At 41.6% G+C, this 26859-nt stretch overlaps 1 protein-coding gene across 1 annotated transcript in view; it reads left to right on the plus strand.

Moving 5' to 3' along the window:
* vwa5b1 (von Willebrand factor A domain containing 5B1) overlaps nt 1–26859 on the plus strand; it is a gene marked incomplete at both ends in the record, with an annotated part of 26904 nt that extends 45 nt beyond the window's left edge. The window contains 21 exons of the mRNA XM_080030455.1: nt 1–94; nt 673–834; nt 3141–3360; nt 3839–3993; nt 4762–4893; nt 6411–6535; nt 7476–7652; nt 10564–10674; nt 11274–11476; nt 13978–14092; nt 14336–14521; nt 15106–15307; nt 16473–16672; nt 18204–18468; nt 19479–19772; nt 20217–20354; nt 20504–20632; nt 21318–21389; nt 22366–22435; nt 24652–24775; nt 26227–26859. The exon at nt 1–94 is cut by the window's left edge and continues 45 nt beyond it. Of these exons, the coding sequence (XP_079886581.1) occupies nt 1–94; nt 673–834; nt 3141–3360; nt 3839–3993; nt 4762–4893; nt 6411–6535; nt 7476–7652; nt 10564–10674; nt 11274–11476; nt 13978–14092; nt 14336–14521; nt 15106–15307; nt 16473–16672; nt 18204–18468; nt 19479–19772; nt 20217–20354; nt 20504–20632; nt 21318–21389; nt 22366–22435; nt 24652–24775; nt 26227–26859 (3807 nt within the window). The remainder of the gene's footprint in view (nt 95–672; nt 835–3140; nt 3361–3838; nt 3994–4761; nt 4894–6410; nt 6536–7475; nt 7653–10563; nt 10675–11273; nt 11477–13977; nt 14093–14335; nt 14522–15105; nt 15308–16472; nt 16673–18203; nt 18469–19478; nt 19773–20216; nt 20355–20503; nt 20633–21317; nt 21390–22365; nt 22436–24651; nt 24776–26226) is intronic.

Consider the following 26859-nt stretch of genomic DNA (forward strand, 5'->3'; position numbering starts at 1 on the left):
AGTGTCTCTGACATCACTTCCTGTGTCAGGGGTTATACTCTGGCCATGACTTCCTCTTTGACCTATGAAAACATTGAGGATCAGGCAATTGAGGGTGAGTGTGTCCATCCGAGGATACTCATTTTGTTTATTTCAACTACTTCACTTGAATGCACGCCACATTCAAACAAATTAAAGCTGTAGTGCGTAACTTATCTCGCCCCATGAGGAATTCTGAGTAATTACAACAATACTGTCGGCGCATCTACATGAGGTAAACCTTTGGTGATGGTGCAAGGATTTTATACTCCCTGCTGTACGTCTAGGTTTTTTTCTGAGCAGTAGAATTAACAATTGACACATTTCTTGGGCGCTTCTTGACATTTTTTCTGAGCTGCTGCGCAAGTGTCAGGGAGTGACGCTAGTTGTAAACACTGCCATTCTGTGAAAGGTGCTATACCAAATACCTAACCATTTTAAAAACAGAGGTAGTTTTTTGGAGCTGATAGGCTTAATCAACTGTGTCAACTCCTTTGGTGATTGCTTGAATCTAACCAACAGTCATTCTAAGAAAATGTTACACACTATAGCTTTAATCCAAACTTGCAAAATTCCCTATTATTACTGAATATTTGTAATTGCATGTTTTGCTCCATCTCTCTCTCTCTCTCTCTCTCTCCGACTGCCTTTTAGGGATTTTCATATATCCACTGGAGGAAAACTCTATTGTTGTGGGCTTCGAGTCTATGATATCCAGTCAGATTATAACACTGCAAATCAAAGACAAGACAAAGATTGACGACTGCTATCTGGATTGCTGCAACACATCCAATGGAGCCCTACAGAGTGGCAGTGGTAAGGTTATAGCTCCCCTAATCAATATTCTAGCATTTGTAATGGGTCAAACTACTATGGGGAATGCTTGTTGTAAAGAGCCATGGATAATGATCACCTCACTCTGCAGTTACTGCTACAACTCTAGGGAGCATTCTAGCATTCTTCAACTAATTGTTTTCGGTTTAATGTCTTTTGGCAAATTGTTTTGGAACCACTGGACATTACCAATCCAATTCAGCACCAAACGACTGACAGACAACACAGTTGTTGACTCGCCTGTGGACATAGTGCAATAGTTGTTAGCTTCAGCCTTATATTTCCCTCATGAGTCAAGACCAAAAACGGAGGAAAATATTTCATATAACTGGATTTTCTTCGCCTGAAACATGACTCTTAATAAATGTTCAGACCCACATTTTTTCTGCTGGGCAAAAATAAAACATCGGACTCCTCTCCAACATAAAAAAGTGGATTTTTTTTTGCTCAAACTCATGACATGGTTTTGATTGATTAATCAGGATCCAATCAGTAACCAGCAGTGCTTACATCAACCAATTACAGAGCATTTATTAGTTTACGGACAGAAATGGATGTATCAATGTGTTTAAAGTTGTGTTTTCAGCTTGGTGTAAATATGATTTAATGCAGGTTTAAAGTAGCCTGAAAATCCAGACCTAATTTAAATTGGCCAGCAGCAGGTCTGGATTCCCAGGCTATAGGTTTGAAGAGGAACATTGATTTTACAAGTGGAGATCAGCTTACTGGTCAAATGGACTGAGGTAATACTGCAGCACATGGAATGAGTTTGTTAATGATGTCTGTGGCTCTGGAGGAGCTTTCCAAAGTTTCTAAAGTAAATTGCCCATGATTATGTCATCAAGGTTCTCTCTGCTGATTTATACATTTCAACAGAAAGCCTTCATTACAGACTGGTGGGTGGGCTGAAAGAAATGTACTAGACAGAGAGGTTCTTAAAGGTGAAGTAAGCGGTTTATATTAATATAACTGTTAAATCGTTCTTTATTCATACAGTGATCACTTACATGATGTGCGCGTTTCATAAAGCCAAACTCTTAGTCAGCTACTCTGCATGTAATCAGCATTTAAACTTCATATAGTATCCCGAAATTTTATCCATTCACAAGAGAGAACGCTACAAACCCACACCCGTCCGCACCCGTCTCACTCATGGTCTCACTGCCGGTGCACGCCAGAGCGACACATGGGTGAATGTTTATGCGCCTACAATGGCGGAGCAGGTAAAAATCCTTCCCAATGTCTGTTTTGATGGTTTTTATCATGTTTTATCACACTTATGGATCTGAGATGATGCTAGATAACTTGCTGCTCGAAGACCGCAGTGCATTAATGTGGTGACGTAGGGACGAGCGAGGGGACTGCTAACTGCAGTAACTGACAGGAAGTTAGCTAAACTGACCATTCCGCTTACATCTCCTTTAAGAAAGACTCTATGGAGTTGCATTATGGGAAATGTAGGATCCAGTGTGTCTGGAGCTTGACTCATATTTAAGCCTTAAAGTATAACACTCTGCTTTTGCTGTTTAAAATTTTTATCATTATTTTTTTTCAAACTGTCACTCATAGGTTTCACAACTTTGTGGAAGTGCGGTACTTAATTGCTTTAGCCCTTTAAGTCGTCTGTTCCATGGGTACGCAAGGGAACACATTTTATATTTCAGTCTTTATGAGCATGATTATGGGTTAGATTAGGTCCATGAAGCTGAAGTAACGCAGGCTAAGTGTTTCAAAGGGAGTGGGATTTGATAAAAAGATTCTACTTTTACCTTGTGTAGAATTAACACTGAGGACTTTCCTTTGAAATAAATCACAAAAAAGGCAAGCCCAAAGTGTTTTTACAGAAGGCAGCTGAGTGCTGTTCAGAGTTCTGTCGAGTCACTTATGAGAAAAGCAAGAATGAGGTCCGTTTAAGGTAGATTAAAGAAAAGAGTCAAGGGAGGAATCAAAGAAGAAATTAACTTGTCACAATTTTGGTAAGTGCCCTGAATGAGCACACATTTTCGGCATTGACGATATAAGAAGTCCAGTATTAATACACACAGCCTCGACTCTGCATATGGGCATGTCAACAAAGGGGGCCAACCGTAGGTATAACATGCCTGTTTACAGAGCCTAGGCTGTGTATTAAATTAATGCTGGATTTCATTTAAGCGCACACACAATACGGACAGGTAGCGGATTGTAAAGAGATACTTTTTTTAAAGGGATTTTGACAACAAATGTTCTCCAGAATTGCTGAGTCCACCTTTAAATGTCTCGTAATCTAATGGGGTCTGTTGTTGCAGGACACATTGTGATGGACGAGGATTTGGAGAGGACTGTGCTAGTGGTCAACCTTGGGATCATCCCTCCTATGGAGACGGTCCATGTTCTGGTCAGTACCTCGTCAGAGCTGTCCACCCTGCCCAGTGGAGGCATCAGGGTCTCCTCCCCGCCGGTGTGTACGCCGAGGGTACGGAGGACCATCAACGAGGAGCAGGGACTGTCCCCAAACTTCTCCAGAACGTGAGACGGAACAGATAAATGCATGAAGATTATTTAGAATTCCATGTCTTCTTGTTATTTCAGCAACATGTTACAAGTTCAAGTTTGATGTGCATGTATTTTGAAGTTAAAGGTGGAGTCAGCGATTCTGCAGAATGCTTCCAGAAATGTTAATGTTAATTCACAGCCTAGACTCTGTAAATTGGCATGTTGCCAGGTACGATGGGCCATTTTGTTAACACATAGCAGTTTACAGAGCCTATGCTATGTGTCAACACTGTAGGGACAGGTAGCGGATCATGAGGAGATATTCACAGATTTCTGACAAAAAGTTATTTTGACAACAAGTGTTCTCCAGAATCACCTCATCTTTAACTTTTTTAAACTAGCTTTTGGGCCACAAATCTAGGCTTGTATTGATATAATCTGACCACACAAACATATTATGTTAATTCAAGATGGCTCCATCATAATACAGTCATGCTTTGGTACTTTTTAGGCGGGACAGGCCTAACTCTGCCTCAAGTCCTCACGACCAAACCCCCAACCCCCCTCAGCTGTGCCTGGCTTCACTGCTGGAAGAGGAGGTCATCAACTCCATGGACTACGAGTTCAACTTCCAGCTGGAGATACGGGCACCATATCTGCTTGCAGGTCAGAGAATTAGCCGATACTAGTGTTATATATTTGGTAGCCATTTTGTCTTAGAGCAAATCCTCTGGTCAACTTTGTAATTTATTTAGCTTCATATTTATTAAAAAAATTCTCAGATTATACTTAATAATTGCCGGTTTCTAAATCTCCACATATGCTCAAACTGCTGCAGCACTTCAAGGCATCCATGTTGGAAATGTTTGTGTTCTTATAAATGTTAGTGACTTCAGTGGGTCTTGTTGATGTGTTATTTCTGGAGTTGAAGCCACTAGGCATCATATGCGAAAAGATAAATTGCAATGTAACCTTGTGTAAATTGACCAATAAAGGGGCTGTGGCCGAAGGGTGGTGGACCCGCAACTATAGGGTCGGTGGTACGATCCCCAGTCTCCGCCACATGTCCAAGTGTCCCTGAGCAAGACACTGAACCCTAATTGTCTCCTGATAGTTAGCCAGCACCCTGCGTGGTAGCTGCTTCTATTGGTGTATGAATGTGTGCTGCAGTTGTAAGTAGCTTTCGATAAACGTGTCTGCTAAATGAAATGAAATCAAATCAAATCAGTTTTATTTGTATAGCCCAAAATCACAAATACATTTGTCTCAGTGGGCTTTACATTTCATACAATATGATATATGATACAATATGATACAATATGACACCCTGCCCTTACACCCTTAGCTCGGCTGAGAAAAAACTCCCAGTAAATACCCTTTACCGGGAATTAAAAAAAATTAAGCAATATCCGCTGTGGTTCTTTGTCTGTGCAGGTGTGGAGAGCCCGTCACACGCTATCCGAGCCGATGCAGACCCTCTGGCCCGCTCTGCCACAAGCGTGGTCGTCACTCTGGCTGACAAGTACACTTATGACTGTCCTGTCAGTATCCTCATCTACCCAAGTGGTAGGTGCACAACTTCAACATTCATCCACAGCATGCATGGCCCAGAGCATGAGAGGCTAATACACCTCTCCAGTACAACATTTAAAAAAGAACTCTGTGTATTTCAGCTCTTTCACAGCATTTTTTATAATGAGATCAGCAGCAAGGTGTTACACTGCTTGACTGTGTGTGTGTGTGTGAGAGAGAGAGTGTTTGAGAGTGAGTGTTTGAGTGTGTGTGTGTGTGTGATTGCCTCATCAGGGGGAAAAAAAAGGTCCTCCTGTTATTAATGTTTGACATGCCAGCAGAGCCAGACTCCTTTGTGTGGGTGTGCAGTGTCAGGTCTTCTTTCTTTCCCTGTGCCCTCGCCACTTTTTTTCTCTCTCTCTCTCTCTCTCTCTCTCTCTCGTCTCTCTCATCTCTCTTTCCTATCCCTCTCTCACAACCATCTTGACCTACAGTGTGAGGCACAAATGAGCCCCAGGCCCCTCGCTGATCCAATAGGCCTCTTATGAAGGTTTTGTTCACAAACAGAGCTGCTGCTGCTGCTGACACTGCTGGGCAATTTAATTCAGCTCAGAGCCAGACTGGTGCAGCAGTTTTTCTTTCAATCACAACATGGATGCTCTGCTTGGAGCCGAGAGATGGAAGGAAGGAAACGAGCTACATCACGTGTGTTTTTTCACAAACAAAACCAATTTAAAAAAGACTATCTTCACCACCAGCATGGTTAATCAACGGCCCAAAACACAAATTGTACATCCTTTACATGAAAGCAAGGTTTTTTCAGGGTTGGTCATGTTACATTTTAGAAATATAATGAAATTTGTAATCCCCATGGAACATATTTTAATAACTTTGTTCACCGTTGGCAGCCCGAGTATGAAATATATTTTAATGAAAACCAGCAGGGAAGATAGGGACCGGAGTTATTCACCAGTGTGTCGGAATTCATTGATGTCCGTCTTTTGTGAGTCCGTCTCAGCAGTATGTAACAATCTTCCTCCCTTAATAAAATGAATTTGTCATTAAAAATTACCTGGACCTGGGTAAGCGGCATTAAATTGATTAGATGAATGGATGGATAGAATTACCTTTTTAACGGTAACTCAATTTAAGGTGTGCATATTACTTTCTCAAGGTGAGAGGTCTGGAGAAATAGTACATAATTGGATTTTCCCAGGCAGAAAAACAAGCGACTGCCTGTGTACACAGCAGACTAGAAAAAGAGAGAGAGACAGAGAGAGAGAGAGAGAGAGAGAGAGAAACACTGAAATTAATTTTCAAGACCTTCAGATACACTGCACTGAAAAAAAATAACAGTCCAAATCTCCCGGAGTTGTTTTCTTGACAAACCCAGTCGTGACTCGTGACACATCACCTCTTTGTTTTAAATCAATACGAAGGGTTATTCTCCACAACATTACCGCCTAAAGGGCCCTTTACCTGTCAATTTGCACTCATTGATCGTCTGCCTAATAATCTATCTTTAATAGCTGTTTGTTAATGTCCTCCTGACCTGTACTGTTTCACATCAGAGCCCCATCTGCCACACGTGCTCATTGAGAACGGAGACATGACGCAGGAGGAGTATGATGAGTGTCTTCACAGCCGAAGTGATTTCATCAAAGCCACCAAGAAGGACTCAAGCAATGAGAGGAAAGTGAGTGTGTGTATCCACATTAGCAACACATTTCGGTGAAGTGGTGGCAACGCTATCATGTCAATATCATTATTATAGTAGGCCTACACTACACATGGCATTGCAATGTCATGAACCCTGCAACAGATATTATACTGTATATCTGAAGATGCAGCCATTAGGTCGAGCTGTGTTGTTATATCTCACAGTATATTTCAGTCCCTCAATACTATGATACAACACACTATGGTTTCAATATGACTCTATACAAAGGTTAGTAGGCTGTTTTTTTTGTTTTATTGGATTGTTACAACAGGTGTTTACAGCGCTGTGTCCATTCTCTGTATTTTCATCATTTCATGAAATTTGGAGAGCTGTAACTTGAACTCAAAATATAGAATTTTCTTCTCTCACAGAACCATTGAATTTGTTGAAAAAAAGGGTTTAAAATGTTGATGAAAATGTTGATTGTGATGCCAATGTAATTTGACAATTTTTTTTTTACAAAATGCTTTCGTAGGCAACACAATCATATATTTACTAGTTTAGCCCTGCTTATTTCTCAAACCTTCATGTTCCACAGCTATGTTTATTGACTTTTGGGAGTCACATTATGTGTCGTGTCCTTTCACATGTCCACTATGATGATGGGGTTGTTAAGTGACCGGCAGAGCGGAGCAGGGAAAAAAGGACAGAGAGCACTTAGCCATAGAAATGTGTTTCTATGGAAACACTCCAAAGGCTCGCCTCATTCGGCCAGGAATTCTTCCAGCACTTTGTCAATACTGAATGTGCTCTGCCTATCGAGCTGATCGCCTGATTGTCTGTTTTTTAAGTTAAATAATAGCTTGCACACACTGCTTTCATAAAAAAAGTCAAAAGTCTAATTATCTCATGGTGCAAAATAATCCTCCATAATTCATGCTTTTGAATGTTGATTCCCTTCCTGTGTTTTTCACAGGTGGATGTCATTCACAGGCGACTCCACAAAGACATCCTTCATAACCCTGTGGCCATGTTAAGCTTCTGCCCCGACCTCAAGTCCATCAGTTCAGACCTGAGGAAGGTTCATGGCGAGTTCATCTTCCTCATTGATCGCAGCGGAAGCATGAGCGGGCTTAACATCAACCGTGTTAAGGTAGGCTCTGGCTACTAGGCTAGGCTGTTTCCATCTCAATGTGGTGTGGGAGGTGTTACGTTTCCTGTTTAGTTACTGATGCAAATAGTGGGGGGGCTGTGTATGTGTGTAATTTGACGTTTTCATTTTAAGTTTCTTTTCCACTTCTAAATTGAAGGTAATTACGGGTCTGTAGAACAATTTTGGTAAGAGTGTCAAGTAAGCAGACTACATTTTTATTTTGTGTGTGAAAATTAAGACCTTAAAAAATCTGTGATTTCGATATTTGGCCCCTTTGGAAGATGGGCAAAATATATATAAAAAAAATATTGGTAACACTTTACAATAAGGTACATAAAAAAAGAGTAGTTACCCTTTTAAAAAGGGTAGTTTACCTTTTAAAAAGGGTAGTTTACCTTTTTAAAAGGTAAGTTTACCTTTTAAAAAGGTAAGTTTTTTAAACCTTTTTAAAAGGTAAACTTACCTTTTTTGAAAGGTAAACTACCCTTTTTAAAAGGTAAACTACCCTTTTTAAAAGGTAAACTTACCTTTTTTGAAAGGTAAACTACCCTTTTTAAAAGGTAAACTACCCTTTTTAAAAGGTAAACTTACCTTTTTTGAAAGGTAAACTACCCTTTTTAAAAGGTAAACTTACCTTTTTTGAAAGGTAAACTACCCTTTTTAAAAGGTAAACTTACCTTTTTTGAAAGGTAAACTACCCTTTTTTAAAAGGTAAACTTACATTTTAAAAAGGTAAACTACTCTTTTAAAAAGGTAAACTTACCTTTTTTGAAAGGTAAACTTACCTTTTTTAAAAGGTAAACTTACCTTTTAAAAAGGTAAACTTACCTTTTTAAAAGGTAAACTAACCTTTTTAAAAGGGTACTCTTTTTTTGTGTACCTTATTGTAAAGTGTTACCAAAATATTTGATCTGGTTTCTTGACACTTGAACCAAAATTGTTGTATAACTTCAATGTACAAGTGAAAACAAACCGTTTGTTGTGTAACTTGGGGATTGGACCCAAAAGCAGAACGCTAACTCAGGAAGTCAGTTTGAACAATGTTTATTAAATCCCGGGGATCCGTAAAGACAGGCAGGTGCACTGGATGGCTGAGGGGTGTAGCGAGCATGGGCTGGTGAGAGTCCGGAAACTGCAGGCAGGCTAGATGAACGGGTGAACGGCGGAGGCAACTAGCACGGAAGGAAAGAGAGAGCAGAGTAAACAACCAGCTCTTACTGGAGATGTGGAAAGAAAACAACAAACAAAGAATATTGATCTCGGGAACATTACCGCTCTGGTAGGTTGTAGGCTACAATCTGGCGCCGAATGACTGGAGTCCAGAGGCTTAAGTAGAGAGGGTCTGATTAGCCAACGATCCTCACCTGGAGCAGTCTGCCCAGGAGTGCCCGCCACGCCCACATGCCAACACAGAGACAAACAGATAGGAGAACAACAAGAACAGACAGACAAGTGAAAACAAACACCACACAGAGGAGAAGGAGAGGCTGCCGTGCCGTGAGTCATGACACCGTTTGCATAAATTTGACATGACTGATTGTCCAGGCACCCCACTAAACCATTCATCAGTGATACGCACTAATTTACATGGAAAATTGTAAGACGTCTCACAACATCACTATCATGTTTATAAAACATATAAAAATGTGCAAGAGATTCAATGCATCCAAGCACGTGATTAACATGATAAGTCATTAAAGTCTGTGTAATTGCTTTCTAAGGTCACGGCTGTATGGGTTCTGCCGTCTCTTGAGATCAGAGATGTGGTTAGCCAACTGCATAAAGGACATGTACACACGGATATTGATCAGACAAATCTTTCACCATTCACCAAATGTCTCCCCTCAGTTGCTAGGCTTTAGACTGTGTGTATTTTAGGTCTAACTTCATGTGGGGTTTCTTCAATACCTACACAGCCCACTCAGTGTTACTGAAGGATATATATACACATCATCCAGGATCCTTTCGTAAGCTACGCACACAGAATCAACACAGAAGACAAGAAAAAAAAGATAATGATAAGAGATGTTGGCCATATACAGATTTTAAACAGTCGTACAGTACTACAGCTAACTTTTTGGAACCAAATTTTAATTAAAAAAAAATTGATCCTAGTTCGGTTTATCCGAAATTTTCCTTTTGAAATATTGATATCGCCTCCTGAATCCTGTGGATGAAAGAGGGAGTTTTTATCGACTTCCAATTTGTGAGCATATGGCGGCAGGCCAATTGCACATATACATTCTTAATACATTCGTAGGTTTCTCGTTTGCCTGTGCACTGACCCTGTAATGTGCTGCTGGCTGGTTTGACTCACTCTTTTAATTGGAGACGCCTGATTCCACATAATCTGGGCGTAAGGCCAAGACGGTGATGTAATGACTATTTACCAATCAATCATATCCAAAGAAATCCTGCAGAATATCCTTGAGGATATCTCTCGAGACTGGGACAATTATATTGTGACATTTTCCTTTGTTATTGCACCTGAATAGGCTTTTTTTTCTCCTTTTATTATATACTGTCTGGCCGATGTGGCCTTGGATTTGTGTTCGCGACCTGAATGATGGCTGAGATAAGTGGTGTTCTTTTAGAAAGTGCCCCTCTGCTGTAGAAGAGGCAGTGATGGATGAAATGACTCTGCATGGTGCCACTCTCCACTCACTCGTCTCCTCGAGAAAATCATACTGTGCCGCGATGACAACTATGTGTAGAGCACCGGGGCGGCCATTCAGAAAAGATATTGGCAGACGTAGCTGGATTGCATTGGAAATGGTCAAATAGTTCAATAGGGACATTAAGTACCTAATGAGCGAAGGAGTCTGGCCATTTATTGTCACAGTTCCCTTCGATTCTCTGGACAATAGAACTTAACTCTCTCTCTCTCTCTCTTTATGTCTCTCTCTCACAGGATGCCATGGTGGTGATTCTGAAGAGCCTTGTGCCAGGCTGCCTCTTTAACATCATAGGCTTTGGCTCTACATTCAAATCCCTTTTCACCACCAGCCAGAACTATGAAGAGGTAAAGCTTGGTCTGTAGCGTTTAAGAGGCACTAACCCCTAAATTTAAAAGTTCAATTTCAGGTTCGATAATGTATTAACTTGCCAATGACACCATAACATTTCTGAATCAAGAACGAATAAACTTTTTGCCCATCATGTGGCTGCTACATAAGGCACTACCCCCAAATTTGGCAATGGGGGGAGCTTTCGAAAGATAAAAAAAAAAAAAAAACCTGATAATGTAAGTTGGTAATACATACTTTTTTTTTCAACATTATTTTTTGGCATTTTCAAGCTTGATTTGACAGTACAGAGTTGAAATGGTGAGACAGAGAGAGGGAGGGGGGGATGACATGCAGTAAAGGTCCATAGGTTGGACTTGAACCCCCAGACCACTGCAACGAAGGCCGGAGCCAATATGGTATGCGCTTTCTCCACTATGCCACTGGAGCGCCCAGGATAATGTATTATTAACTAATTTGATACAGATGTGATGTGCAATTTTTCACTTTTCTATCTGATTACAGCCTTTGTGTTAACATAAGGGTATAGATACTCAAGTGACTCAAGAAACGGCTTTTTTTTTAATCTTATCTCCTCCTCCTCTCCACCCCTCAGGAGGCCCTGGCCCTGGCTTGTGAGTATGTGCGTAAGATGCGAGCCGACATGGGGGGCACCAACATCCTGGCTCCGTTAAACTGGATCCTGAGGCAGCCCATGTTCAGCGGACACCCACGCCTGCTGTTCCTGCTCACCGACGGAGCAGTTAGCAACACAGGCAGAGTCATCGAGCTGGTCCGCAGCCATGCACGCTACATCAGGCAAGTATCCCCTTTAACACAAGCTCTAAGCTATACTATAAATGTTAGAATAAGAGTAAAAAAAAGTAGCCTGTAATGAATTACGTTGTTAGGGATTTGTCCAATAGGAATAATAAGAAATGGTCGTTTTCCGTTTACCGCACTTCTGCACTTAAATCTAACAAAGTCATTGAACAAGATGTTATTTTTAAAGTGTTTTGAAGTAGAATATTAAACGTTTCAAACTCATATCTTGAACCGGAACTCAATTATTTTTACCACAGAGCATCACACATAGTGTTTCCATCCATTTTTTTAGCCCCTGGCGGCCTTTTAAAAAAAACTTTCAGCAGCAATATATCTATTTCAACTAGCTGTTTGTTTTCGAGTCACAAGCATATTAGCGCTGGCAGAGAAGCTACTGTAGGAAGTGTCAAAAGCAAATGAGAATAAATTCATCATTTGTTTATGCCCCATTATGCAAAATAGCCAAAGCACCAGCTCATGGATAACATAAAATCATATCCGGTGTTTGTCAGGGGCTTAGATGGAGTATCTGCATTATGCGGCTCTAATCCTCTCAAAATGAGATCCGGATATTTGCATTGTGTGTTGTGTGAATGTCAAACATGATGTATGGCACTGCAAAGAGTCTGTCAGATGGGCGACTTTAATGCAGCTTTGATTTTTGCGATGAGGAAAAAACAAACAACAACAGCATTGTTTTAAAGCTAGATCTGGCTATAACCTTCCCTGTCTGGCACTGCAATCAGTGTTTGGAGTGAAATGACATACTTGGGCCATATTATGGCAAATTACCTGTCCAATGATAAGGATGTCTATAGGCAGCGTCAGAAGCTGTATGCACAAGCGAACATGCTGTGTCGTAGGTTTAGTATGTGCTCTGTACCTGTCAAAATATCACTCTTTAGAGCGTATTGTACACCGCTATATACTGCCCACCTTGGGTGTCGTTATAAACAAGGCAGCATTAGAACACTTACAGTGGCTTATAATGATAGCATGAGGCTGTTGCTGAGAGCTCCAAGAAGCTCGAGTGTCAGTGTTGGGGTGCCTACCTGCTCTGCTGTGTTACATAACCTGATGTATAGATTTATGTGTAGGTCATCTGAGTCAGAAAACGACTTAACATTATATAGTATAAGGAACTGAAAACGCACCTTGAAGGATGTCAACAACTTGCCATGTCAACTGAGACGGAGAGTGCCGGTGGCATAATAAATCCGCAATACACTGGGAAATCATTTCATTTTGCAGCTTGTGTCTAAGTATCGCCCTGTGAATCCCTCTCATGAGTCAGACTGGAAATAATTGACTACCTTCTTCCTCAGTCTTAATGGATGAACGGTCCCAAGAGGATTGTGTATTAGATGCAAGAAGCTTGGCCAATTCATCGACACTTCCTGGGTTATAATCGCCTAATGCTTTACAAATGAGCGCAGACAAGGTTTTTTTTAAACTACGTACGAGGTGACGTTGGTGTTTTTCTCTGCCCTCTTAAAGTTCGTTGCAAAGGGGTCGTAGCTGGTGCAATGAAACTAGTAGCCAGCTCATACTAAGCACTTTGCTGCACTTTAAATATTTTGAGATTGATTTATGTATTTATTTATTGCCTTTTTATCCCATTGAATGTCCTGTGTCATGTGTTTTTTATGTTTGTATGTTGGAATGCATCCCTTGAGTGTCTAGACCATTTTTTGTGTCCCTATGCAATGGCAATAAAGCCGTTCTGATTCTGATTCCGAACCCTAAAGCTGAAAAATGCAATAAAGATGGTAAAATAAAGGATCAGCTAAACTCCCTGGGTAGCCATGGAAGATCTCTCCATGATGTTCTTTTTCCAAATCTATGTTTGACAAATGAGATGGTTTATAGTTTGTTCACCCTACATCTCCAGAGCGTCTCTTTAGATCTCTGAGTAATGTGTGCAAACGCTGAGAGAAGCCACCTGTCATCCAGCGTATATCTCATGATCCGTCCCAGGGGCTGCGATGTTTAAAGGTCACCTATTATGCTAATTTTCAGGTCCAAAATTGTAGTTTGGGTTTCTACTGCAAACTGTTTTCATGGAAATTTTTTTTTTTATATTACTCTCAGGGCCATTGCTGAATCAACTCTTTTCAGCCTCTGTCTGAAAGGTCCGTTTTAGAGCCTGTCTCTTTAAGACCCACCTTCCAAAAAACACTGTCTGCTCTGTTTAGCCCTAACTGTAGTTATCTGGAGGTGTGCTTATCACAGGTGGAGGTAGTGCTAAGTTAGGTTGGTAATGAAGGGTCATGGCTTCTCCCCTAGTGACATCATATGGGGCAACAATTTGAACTGGGTGTTTAAACACAGGTTTTCAGAAAGTTGATTGTGGAGAAAAGGTGAAAGAGGGTTTGTTTTTGCTCATACTTTGGGAGTCTCCAGACACACCGGGGACAAATATTAATGTTCAAAAATCAATGAAAAAGTGCAATTTGCATAATAAATAAAGAGACCGTTTTAATGTGTTTGTGCAGATGTTACTCGTTCGGCATAGGAGTGAATGCTTGCAGGAGGCTGGTGCAGGGACTGGCGACAGTTTCCAAAGGAACGGCGGAGTTTCTGGCGGACGGGGAGAGGCTGCAACCCAAGGTGCTCATTTCCATCTTTTTAGTGTGTCGCTCCTAACGACGGCTATCTATTCAGAGGTTTCCACTCGAGAGCCATTATGCGGTCGGTCCCTAAGCACTGAGTGTGTGTCTGCCACAGGAAAACAATTAGGAATTTATATCTCATAGACGCCGTTCGCTTGATTCATTGGTCGGGGGAAGAAGCTGTGCTCATTTCTGTGATAACGTCTATATTACAATTGCTGTTTCTACTCCCTCTGTACAGATGATTAAGTCCCTGAAGAAAACAATGTCTCCCGTGCTAAGTGACATTTCCATCGAATGGCTCTTTCCCGAGACCAAAGAAGTGCTGCTGTCCCCGGTCGGCAACACCTTCCTGTTTCCAGGAGACAGTCTGATTGGCTACAGTGTGGTCTGCGACACCACCCGCTACCATGCCAGCCCAAAATCTGTGAGTGCAAGACTGCTGCGGGAAAGGACACAAACAACAACAACAACTGCATAGAGGATGACTTTCTGTGTCGTGAATATGTCAGAAAATGAACCCCAAATTAGTATTCAATCCACTATTACAGGACAGTATTGCCATATGTCATCACTCACTTAACATCGTCATGATGTAAGTGAGTTTCTGTTGAAGGAGTACTCTCAATACCTCTTTACACCAGTCATCCAGGGCGTCCTTATGAATGCAGAATCTGAGAATAGTATTCTAACCAATTTAGCATAGTTCCTTGCACAGTCCACTTCAGACGCCGAAATACACTGAAGGGGTGACAGCTCCAGTTCACATCCAATCAAAGCAACAATCTCTTCTCGTCACATTTTCCCAAAATGTTTCTATCTTTTTTTTTGAATGCTTAGTTTTATAAATCCTTTTAATGGTTTCTTTTCATTCACTTACCCCTAACCTCTTTCTAGGGAAATAGAAATGGGCCATGGTTAACTATATCTAGCTTTTTAATCAAACCTGGTCTGTGGGTCTTTATGGAGGCACTTGTCTTGGATGATTCACCTACTTAAAATTCTCAACAGGATAAGAGGAGGCGATACAGCATGATGCGCTCCATCGAGTCAGCCAGCTCTGTCTTTTACCACTCGCAAGAGGAAGACCCGCTTAAGGCAGGATCTGACAGCCAGGGGTCCCAGAGGGAGGGGACATCTGGCCCTCTGTATGACCCCTATCAGGACTCTGTGACAGATAGCGGCTCTGTAGCCACAGAGCCAGACAACACGGGTAAGAACTGACAAAAAACATACATTCTAAATGAGGGAGTTTCTAATTGATTAGACTACATTTTGGTGTTCTTATTACTAGTTCCACTGGTATTTTGTAATAATAAACAACCTGTTGTGTAATAAGCCAGTTGGATCAGCCTAAGCAGATAAGATGTAGATATAGCCAGGTGCGGCCACACTACACGCGCGTAACGCAGCTAAAATGTTGCTTGATCATTTTGTGTCAAAAATGGTTCTACTCGCGTAACGTGTCTAGTCTCCCTCCCTCCCTAATTTATTTCCCCTAATCAACCATGGCTGCATGTCCGCACAAAAACAACAACAACACGGCCAACAACTGTGCCAAAAGACAAATAAACAGCACAAATAGCCTAGCATTAAAACAGCATTGCATATTCACGCCGCTCGGAAATTCATACAAACATCAAGGCAGTAACAAACACAGTTACAGCAGCGGCACAAAATAAAGGCAAGTAGCCAACATCACCCTACCTGGCTGTGACAGGGGACCGTGGCTGGCGGAGATATAAACACTGGTGCTTCGCTGTACTTGTCGTGAAAGTTCCCCGGACATAGCCGTCATGTTTGGGTTCATAATATGAGGCGCTAGCCGCCCGCACACAACCGGGTGAGTTAACTAATGCTATCCGGCGCTAACTTGGTTTATCGGCTAAAGCACAGCTGCACATATTCACTGAATTAACCAGGAAGTCCATTCTCCTGGTTTACTTTCCCCACATCTTCTATTCCCGAGCGGCTGTCATACCGGCCGCCCGCAATACATTTTCCTCCTTAGTGTTTCTCAGCCTCTGTGTACACTGTTTTCCGACCGTGCCAATGTATGTGACGTGGGGTCAAGCTCAACGCTGATTGGCCAACGCGGCTAATCGTCACGCGTAGGAGAGTAAAAAGTAAAATTTTTTGAACGTAGGTGCGTATTTAGGTGGCTAATACGCGGCTAACGCGCCTAAAGTGTTACTTTAGCGCGTGTAACGCATCTACGCGCGTAAACCAATGGTTCCCTATGGAAAAATTGGCGATTTTATACACGTCTGTACGGGTGAAACGCGTGTAGTGTGGCCGCACCTTTAGGTTTTACATCCTTGCTTTTTAAGTCAAATGCTTAGACTTTGATTATTTAAATGTTTTTAACCCAACATCAGAGTCAGATTGTAACACATCTCCGAGAAGGCGTGCATACAGTACCAACCAGCTAATGGACAACAACCCGGTCAAGAAGGTCTACACTCCCAGTGACCCCAACTCTGTGGTGGGCAAGAACCCACTGAGGAGAGCCAAAGTCCAGGAGCTGATCGGCCAGATGAGCCCTGACTACGAGGCGCAGTGGAGTAACGGCTTCCAGGTACCGTAGCAACAAAAAACATGATACTGTGGTTTGTACTGCCATGGTTTGGGTTGTATAATAGATCAGCTGTTATTTCCGACCCAGTTTGTAGTTTAGTGGTCGCACACAGATCTCAAACCTGTGCTGCTTAACTTCTTTAAAGCTATAGTGCGTGACATTTTTATATGATTGAATGCCTGTTACATTCAAGCCATCGCCAAACAAGTTTTACAGAAAGTTGATTGAGCCTATCAGCTCCACACAACACTCAGTATTTCTCAGTATGGCAGCATTGACTAACTGGTGTCGCCCCCTGACACTGGTGCAGGAGCTCAGAAAAATCCCAAGAAGAGCCCAGAAATGTTTCAGTTGTTGATTCCACAGCTAAGAAAAAACCTGGACACACAGCAGAAGGATTGAAATCCCTCTGCAATCACAAAAGCTAACCTCATGTAGGCTAGAGGCACCGACAGTGTTGTTGTTATTACTCAGAATTCCATAATGGGGCAACAGATGTTACGCACTAGCACTGTAAGTTTTTATGTTACACTTTTGCACAATAAATCCGCCACAATTGGTTTTGGAGAATCATATTTTGTATCATGACACAGTTGTCATAAATCTTATCATCTGAGGAGGAATATATTTGTATTCACACTGTGTTGACAAATTAAACGACTATCCGGAGCCTTGTCTGAAATGGAGTATAATCAAGAACAGACTCATGTGCTCTCTTCAGTAATGAAGGGCAAAAGTTATTAATGGTAATTAGGTTTTATTGTTGCTCAGGCAGCGTCCTAGTAGAACTAAACAGAGGTCACTGGGCTGTAAAGAAATGATATCTTCTCTTTGCCAATTCAGAAGAGGACCCATTGCACTCATCCCATAATTACATTTTATCTCATAAATATAATACTGTCATGTTCTACAAATCAAATTCATCTTAGTAATTAGAGCGGAAATAATGAGTCGATTAATCAATTAGTTGATAAAGAGAAAAGGAATTCTATTATTTTGATATTCGATTAATTGTTTAAATTAGTTTTTTTCTAAAAATGCCAAACATAACCTTGTCAGTTTCTTGATTGTGAGTGATGTCTGCCTTTCTTTGTCCTACAGGATAATAAACTGAATAGATTATTTGGTCAGACAAAATGAATAACTTGGTCAAGACATGTTGGGCTTCAGGAAACTAAGATCTAGGCATTTTTTCACGGTTTTCATAAAAGTTACAAACCTGGTTAAAACAAGAACATTGTTACCACATCAGTTAACAATTGAAATGCATGATAAGTGCAGCACTTTTTGCAATAAAGATGAGTTTCATCAATAAAATTCTAATTACTTTCATAATGAATTAATGTGATATTCCTTTTTGATGGTGTGCATTTCATTCATCACTTGGAAGCGAAAGAAATACAAGCACGAGTTAACACACCAAAATGATCATCATTTTAAATCAGTAGAGGAGCTCTCCATACCTTATTAAAACCTGATGGCAATAGGGAAGTTGAATTTAAAAGTGTATTTTTTCTTATTTTGCCTTCAGCCACAACTGGCGAGCCTGTGTGCTGCGTCTTCCAGAGGGCGTTCGGCCAGCTGTAACAGGCCTCCCCCTCAGCAGGAGATCCCTCCACAGCAGGAAATAGACCCAGAGCCTCATTACTCTCCCCAGCCTCGTTACCCCCCTCAGCTTCAGGACGCCCCCCTGCCCGGCAGCACCAGTGTCCCGTCGACAGCCCGAAACACTGGCGGGGACGGAGGATCCAGATCGTCCAGTGATAGTCCGTCTCTTGGCAGCGTCGGAGACACAGGTGAGAACTCAAGCCCAAAACCATTTTTTGCTTCAGGGAAAGATGTAAATAGTTGATTGAGCACATCTGCATGTCCAATACCTATTTTGTATTGATAGAAAGTTTTTGGTTTGTTTGTTTTTGGGGGATGTGTACTGTCTGCAAATGTTTAAGTTAGTAAATTTTACAGGAATTTATACACCAGCCATTTCTCTATTAATTACTTTTGAGGGTCTGGTTTTATACAGTGTGTGTATATGAGGTTAATATCGATCTTATTTTCAATGCAAGGTTTCATGTCACAAAGCCGATGACCCTGTGAAGAAATAGTCCTGAGACATTACTCGCTTGAATTTTTTTTTTTTACTTAAATCAAGAAGATGTATTGAGTGAGCTTCAGAGGTGCTGGTTTGACTAAGCATTGCTATATTTCCTCCCTTTCCAATGTTATGCTACGCTGCTGGTTGCTGCTTCAGGTTAACTGCACACACGATACTGTAGTAATAATTTTTTTCTGCAAGAAAACCATTAAGGGTATTTTTCCTAAATCTTGACCTTATCTTGATCTTAACACCATTGAACATGAAAGTCTAATATCCTGTTTCTAACAGAATCTGCGTTGGAAGTAACGATGGAACGAAGCAATACAAATGCTCTTGCCTTGAATTCGAGCCAAGACCAAAATAAAATTGATTTTAATAACATCCATCGTAAATCAAAGATAAAAAAGGCAGACGCTTTCGTCTCAGTAGAGGATCCAACACAGAGTTGTCTCCCGAGGAGAAAGGAAATGTGTTATTCTAAATTTGGGACCCGAACAGAAACAATTAATCAGGAGATGAAAAATGATTTAAAAAGGAATTATATTCAAGCAGCCAAACACACAAATAGGTTTGAAAACACAGTGATGAATAAATTGAAGAAAAATCTAATTATAAGATAGCAGCTTCAGATGGATTTGAATATAATTTGAGTCAAATATAATAATGCACATTCAGGGAATCAAACTTCTTCTCCTGCGATATTTTCAGATGGTTACGGACATCAGTTATGTCAAGCGGAAACCCCCCAGGAGCCCAAAGAGCCAGACCTGGGTGCAGCCAACCATTGTAAAGGCGACTGTAAGGCAGTGGTTTCCGGTCTGCTATGTGGGAAACCAGCCAAGTGGGAGGTGGCCTTCGACATCGAGCCCTTTCTGAGCGGACGGGAACGCGAGGAAAAGGTTCACGAGGAGCTGTGGAACGAGACCTTCCATCACCTGGCCGGGCGCTCCATCATAAGTGACTTTGAACACATGGCGGAGAAGGAGTGTGAGATTGAGCATGGTGAGATTGACCATTTGGTTTAACATTTAAAAACAATGTCTGGCACCAAAACAGGGTGGCCGAGGAAGATGCCAAAACAATATGATTGGTCATTGTTTTACAACGCTTTAAATCATGCCAATTAACCAAAATGTCAGATACATTAGGCTGAACCATTAGGTTTATAACAACTCAAAAAAGTGGTAAATTGCTTCCTTATTTTTCAATTTATAAAGAGGAGTTATTATGACTATATCAACTTGATATCCAGCTGTCTATTGTAAGCTAACCACCCATTTTGATGCACAACAAGCCAACTGAGTTTTTATTTTCTAGTTTTGCAATAGAGAATTTCCAACATTCAGTTATGTTGTTTAACTTGTTAACTTGTTTTCTGATCATCACACATTTTCTTTTAGTTGTTCACGTTGATCATTTTTATGCTTTTTAAAAAATGATTCCCAGGCTCTGGGAGGAAGTACCAGCATTACGCTATTCACACCAGCAAAGCCTGCAATATCCTGGGCAAATACACAGCCTTCGTTCCCATCGACCTGGACACTAATGAGTATTTGCCGACGTGTATTGAATATATAAACCCAAGTAAGTCTTATGGATATTATGGGATGAATTCCTTACACCACACCCATTGTTCTCTACTCTCTACATGTTTGAACATAGCCTTGGTTATATGTCAAACAGCCCCTGGATGATTTTTTAAGTTTAAATTATTTGAATTTTTTCAAATGAAGGTCTGAAGAGGGACTCCCATTCTAGCTCTCGCTCAGGGAGCAGGAAGAACAGAGGCTACTCCATCGGACTGGGTCGCTCTCAGTCCGGAGGCATGTCAGAGGAAGCTGAAGATATACTGCAGCCCAACAGTAGGCCAACGGTTTTTTTCTACATATATCAAGTTCACATTTCATGCCAACTAAATTAAGAGCAGAAGGAGCTTCAAAAGGTGGAGTCAGCGAATCTGGAGAATGCTTGTTGTCAATTTTTTGTATTGTCAAAATCAGTGAATATCTCCTAATGATCACTACCTGTCAGTACTGTGTGCGCTGAATATAAAATCCAGTGTTATTACACCGCCTAGGTTCTGTGAACGGGCATGTTGCTAGCTACGGTGGTACACACAGCACCTTTAACAAAGGAATATAAGAAGTGAGTTTACAGCTTAAGGAGTGTTATTATTTGTGGAGAAGGTGATATGACACTTATGGTTATATATCTATATTTATTCAAATCTGTCTTTATTTGAAGGGTGCAGAGTTGCATCTCTCCAGCTCTGCTGGCTATGAAATATTGAACTCTCAGAAAAGCTGTGTGTAGCCTGACATTATAAAAACACTTCAACTTCAGTGGTGGCATAGCAACAGCAGGAGCCAAAGTCTAGCACGCTGTTTCGAGCATCTGCTTGGCACTGCCAGTTAACAAAGAAAGAGGTGCACACAGTTGGCACAGAGGCAGATGAGATACACCAGTGTGGAGGGCATGATCGCGCGAAAAATGTAATAAAAAATAAAGGGACAGCTGAGAATTTTATGGTTTCTTGGATTGTTGTAGGTGGAGAGGATATTGCGTCCCCTTGCAGCACCCCCTCCTCCGCTGGTTGGGAGAGATGTAGCTTCACGGAGGGTAAGTAAAGTGCCACACATCAGCTGCTCTGTGCACTGGCTGTGTCCTCATCCATTTTCCTCCACAAAGACCTTTGACATTCGGCTGTCTGGCGGTCTGGTCTCTCTTGTCATTTTCTGGGCAGCCCTGGTTGCATTGTTCCAAATGTGAAACATGAGATTATTGACATTTTTAAAAGTCCCCTCTTCCTGTCAGGGATGGCGACATTTTGTGGCTTGTATTGACAAACACTGTCTGGACCTTTGCTAAAAAGAGCAAAACAAAACATATTGAAGGCATAAACACACAGGCACACAGACAGACAGACAGACACACAAACACACACACACACACACACACACACACACACACACACACACACACACACACACACACACACACACACACACAGGCACACAGACAGACAGACACACAGACAGACAGACACACACACACACACACACACACACACACACACACACACACACACACACACACACACACAACCTTGTACTTCTATCTTTGTGAGGACACTCTTTGACATGCTTTCCCTAGCCTTAACCTTAACCGTCGGATCTTAATGCCAAACCCCAAACATCATAATAACCCTAACCTAAACCTGTTTCTAACCTTCACGTTAAAACAGTCTTTACCTTCAAACAACCTGTTGAAGAACTGAGGACCAGGCAAAATGTCCCCACTTCCCAAAAATGTCCTCACTCTGATGGTAAAAAGCTAAAACTGGTCCCCACAAAGACGCCTGTACAAGTACACACACACACACACTGAAGAAGAGGAGAGGAGAGACAGCCGCTGGCTAAGATGTCCCCTGCTGTCACTCTTACCGCTCAGTGGGTGTGTTTTACGTCTTTGTTTTGTGATACTTGTGTTTGGAGCTAAACAGAAAAGAGACAGAAAGTGCCAGCGCTTCCTTCTCTCTCTCCTTCACTTGTCTAACTCTCTCTTTCTCTCTCCTCTCTGTCTCTCTGTCTCCAAGTCTCCCAAAGGAGTCCCTCTGTGACCTCTGAACAATCACTGAAATCGCTGGAGGGCCTTTTTTCTGCCAGGTGGGTGACTGGAGAATGACCGGTAACAAAAGCAATTCCTTTAGCCGTGGTTCCACTGCAGAAGCAAACACAGGGGACTATACAGCCACATTAATATGTTAGACTGCTTCCTTCCAAGGCTGAGACTTGTTCAAGCATCTTCATATTTATATCAGCTGAATTGGTCTTTTAGAGCATGCTGTTTTAAGGTCGGTGTATCAGGCAAATAGCTGTGACTAGCCGTGACCATGAAACGATGAATAACAAGTTCTTCTCCCTTTTTAAAAACAAGTCTTCACAGCCATGTTAACAGCTGCGAGGCTGTACTCTATGCCACATTAGTTTTTGAAATGTATTAACAGTTTAGCCCAGAGCTTCTTTTCCAGATTTGTTTCAAAGACAAGACAGTAACAGAGTAACAAGGGGCATTGATGTGAACTGTAAACTATCATATCTTAACATCTAAAATTCGTAAATCAACAACTGAAATAAAATTGATTCCAAATTATAATCACTTTACAATAAAGTGCTGGCTAAAAGCAAACTAGATGTGTCCCCCTTGTAGCTAAAAATACTACAGAAGATTCTGAGTGCATGTGTATTGTAGTATTTGATGTGTGTATTTCTTTGTAAATCCATTTCCTTAGTGTGTTGTTTTTTAGCTGTATGTACTGTTCATGTAAAATCCCAACTTGGAGCAATGGTTGAAAATGAGCAAAAGCTATACAAAGTTTCATGCTCTGCATTGGATCTACAGTATGCTAAAAATGACGTCATCCCTCATCAAATCAAATTAAGTAAATGTCCGGGGATAATGGCACACATTAGCCGACATGCATTTATAGCGCCGTAGCACATGGTGGACAAAAGTGACAAATGAGAGAAAACCCTGCTCACCTTCAATTATCTGTCTATTTGTGGAGTGGAAGTGTGACGTCCGGAGCCAGCCCTAAATTTAGACCTCAGGGAAAAAGGTTGAGGCCGATTGATTTAATAATGAACCTGAGGTGATAGTTTCCCCCTGTAGGCACGTTGGTGCTTCGAGCTCAAACCTAACACCAGCATGCAAAAAGGTTGAGACTGATAGGTACTAGATGAACAGTTCAGGTTATTACCATTAATTGCATGGGGGACATGAATTTTCTATGTCAAATTTCTTCGCAATCCATCCGACAGTTGCCTCGACATTTCACACAAAACCTCACACTGGAAAATGCCATGAATATATGTAGAAAACATCGTGGCAATCCAACTAATAGTAGGTATAAGTGACACTGAATGACAGATCTAAAGTATGTTATCCTTCACAGGATCCTTTCCAGCCACACTTGGCTAGAAATACTCACGGCCCTGAAATTATCGGATATCTTTCATATAGAAATCTGCAGATATAACATTGGTTGTGAGGCCGGTTGGATGTACTGCCATATTCTCTGAAACGCCTTTGGAGACGGCTTATGGTGGAGAAATGAACATTCAATGCACGAGCAACATATCTGGTTGACATTCCTGCTGTCAGCATGCCAATTGCATGCTCCCTCAATGCTTGTGGCATCTGTGGCATTTTGCTGTGAGACAAAACTGCACATTTCAGAGTGGCCTTTTATTGTGGACAGTCTAAGGCACACCTGTGCACTAATCATGATGTCAGATCAGCATCTTGATGTGGCACACCTGTGAGGTGGGATGGATTATCTCAGCAAAGCAGAAGTGCTCACTATCACACATTTAGACAGATTTGTGAACAATGTTTGAGAGAAATGGTAATATTGTGTATCTGGAATGAATTTTAGATCTTTAAGTCCATCTCATGAAAAATGGGAGCAAAAACAAAAGTGTTGCGTTTGTATTTTTGTTGAGTGTAATAATCCAAAGAAACCACAGATTTTGTTTAACCTCATAGAAGCAGTACATTAACCCTGAGTTCCAATACCCATACTTCCCTACTATTTAGTATTCCAGAAAAAGATTTAGGATGCCCCAATGCAAAATGCACGTCAATTGTAGTATGCTGAAAATACATTAAATGCCCCACTAACTCCAATAGCATTTTGGAGTATTGATCTTTATTCTTGACATTTCTCGACATAATGAAAAAAAATCTTCCTTATCTGATTTTTTTGGGCTCTCCCATGGCCCTAAAACTCTTCTGTACTTTAGTATGTAGTGTAGATCAAATAGTGGTGTGTGCTTCACATACTTGAGTTGAATGTGCGTTTCCCCTCTCCCTGTGTAAGGTTGGCACTCAGCAGGACACGTATGCTGACTCGAGCTGCCAAAGGATTCATGTGTCGATCGCACAGCAAGTCCGGTGATTCAATCGGAGAGAGCGACAACGAGAACAAAGACTACATTCCCCTGGTGAGTATAGCTGACAGTGGAGAGTTGAGCTAAAGCAGCCATGTGAACGCCCTGTCTACATGCATGCTGCGTTTTTGATGGACTCCCGTTAGAACTGAAAGTAGATTTGTTAAAGAGACGAGTGTGTCACCTGTTGATCTGGTTAAGAGTGCATGGAAATAAGAAGCAGCACAAGTTCTTAGCAGTTTTCCTGAAGGCGAGAGGTGTGCAGTATCCAAGCTTTCATATCCTAGCTTTCAATACCAAATCCAACCCAAGATCTTTGTTGGCACATTTTTCCCCATCTCTCTAAAATAAATAAATAGATGAAAATGAATATAGAGATGTTAAAAGGATGAGGTCTGTGATGTATATGAGTGAGTTACTCTTTTATATTTGTAGTTTGGCTTATTTGAAGCTGATGTGCTTACGTGCTTGATGCTGTTGTTGTAATGTTATATATATATGCTCAATTACAAATAGATACGGTATGTATTAATGTAAATATAAGTTGTACATGGCTTGCAAATGTGGTTGTAGTACTTTGCTCGAATTTTACACCACTTGATTCACTATTGTAGTACACACTGTAGGGAGCTACCAATTCCTTTTTTTTCTGAGCATTGTCTCCTTCCTGCAAAGCAAAAGCAATTGCCAGTGATAGAACCATCCTCCATGTTTCAAACCTTTTGCCTCAGAGTCAAAAGCAGCGTCCTTGAAACCACCAAGACCTAGACAGAGGATCTTAGTATGCTGTGCACACCACTGTCTACATACGTATTATTCACCACTGTTCAAACGCAATGTGAAGCAAACATCTGTCATAAACAATCAGCTACTTTCTACTTCACTCCAGAAATTTTTTTTTCCTTCCATTAATGAGGAGCATAGACGCACACTAAAGCGAGGCACGTCACGTCCAACTGATTGGAGCCCAGCTGCTGATTAGAGCAGGAAGTTATAAACCATAAAACAGTACAGAACAACAGCAATCACTCAGAAACAGTTGATCGGGTTCTCCCTCACTTCTTATAAAAAAAAAATCACACATTTCTAAATGAAGATATATATTCTGGGGATTAAATGCACCCCCTTCCTCCTCTTCAAGTATCGCTACATTGCTGATTAAAGCTCAACTGTGTAACTTTTTCATATAAATGAATGTCGATAACAATTTGACACATAGTCGATTAAGCCTATCAGCTCCACAAAACTCTCTGTATTTCTCAGTATGGCAGCGCTTACAAACGTGGTGTTGTTGTATAAAATCCATCTGCAATCACCCAAGGTTTACCTCATGTAGATGACAGTGTTGTTGTAATGCCTCAGAATTACTCATTGTGGCAACAGTAGTTACACACTATAGCTTTAAATGCACTCTTCCTCCTCTATGAGTGCCTCTTAACTGCTGATGATTAAATGTTGAAAAAAATAACTTTTGGTCAACCTGTCAATGATTTCCTCTCACACAGGTGTTGTTGCAGTGGGCTAGCGGTGCGTTTCCCTTAGACACGGCTCTGTGTGAGGCCACTAACGTTCCCATGGACAAGCTCAAGTGGACGTCGCCTTTCAACAGCCACCGCTCCAGCCTCGGCCACCTGTCCCACTCAAGCGGCGGGCGGCGTGGTGACAGTACGGATGAGGGAGGCAGATCACTGTGTGAGCCAGAAGCATATCAGCAACCCGCAGAGCTTACCGCCATGTCCCGTAGAGCCAGGACGGACCCTGGCCCTTCCTCATTAGCCAGCCCACCCCCCACTACTGAGCCCCCGCTGTCCCCACACTCGCAGGGGGACAGTGGAAGGGGCTCGGGCTTGGATTCAGCTCCGCCTAGCGCTGCGCTAAAGACAGTGTTGGATCCAGAGAGTATGGTGTGGGCGACTGCAGTGGCCCTCGCCTGGCTGGAACACAGCTCTGCCAGCTATTTCATAGAGTGGGAGATGGTGGCAGCCAAGGCCAGCATGTGGTTGAGTGAGCAGGACATCCCAGAAGGCCGAGATTTGGCCTCCATCAAGGCTGCCGCCAATCAGCTCTTCATTATCCTCAGACACTGGGATGAAAACCTGCAGCTGAACATGCTCTGTTACAACCCCAACAGTGTGTGA

This window comes from Ammodytes marinus (assembly GCF_949987685.1).
Source record: "Ammodytes marinus genome assembly, chromosome: 7".
NCBI lineage: Eukaryota > Metazoa > Chordata > Actinopteri > Uranoscopiformes > Ammodytidae > Ammodytes > Ammodytes marinus.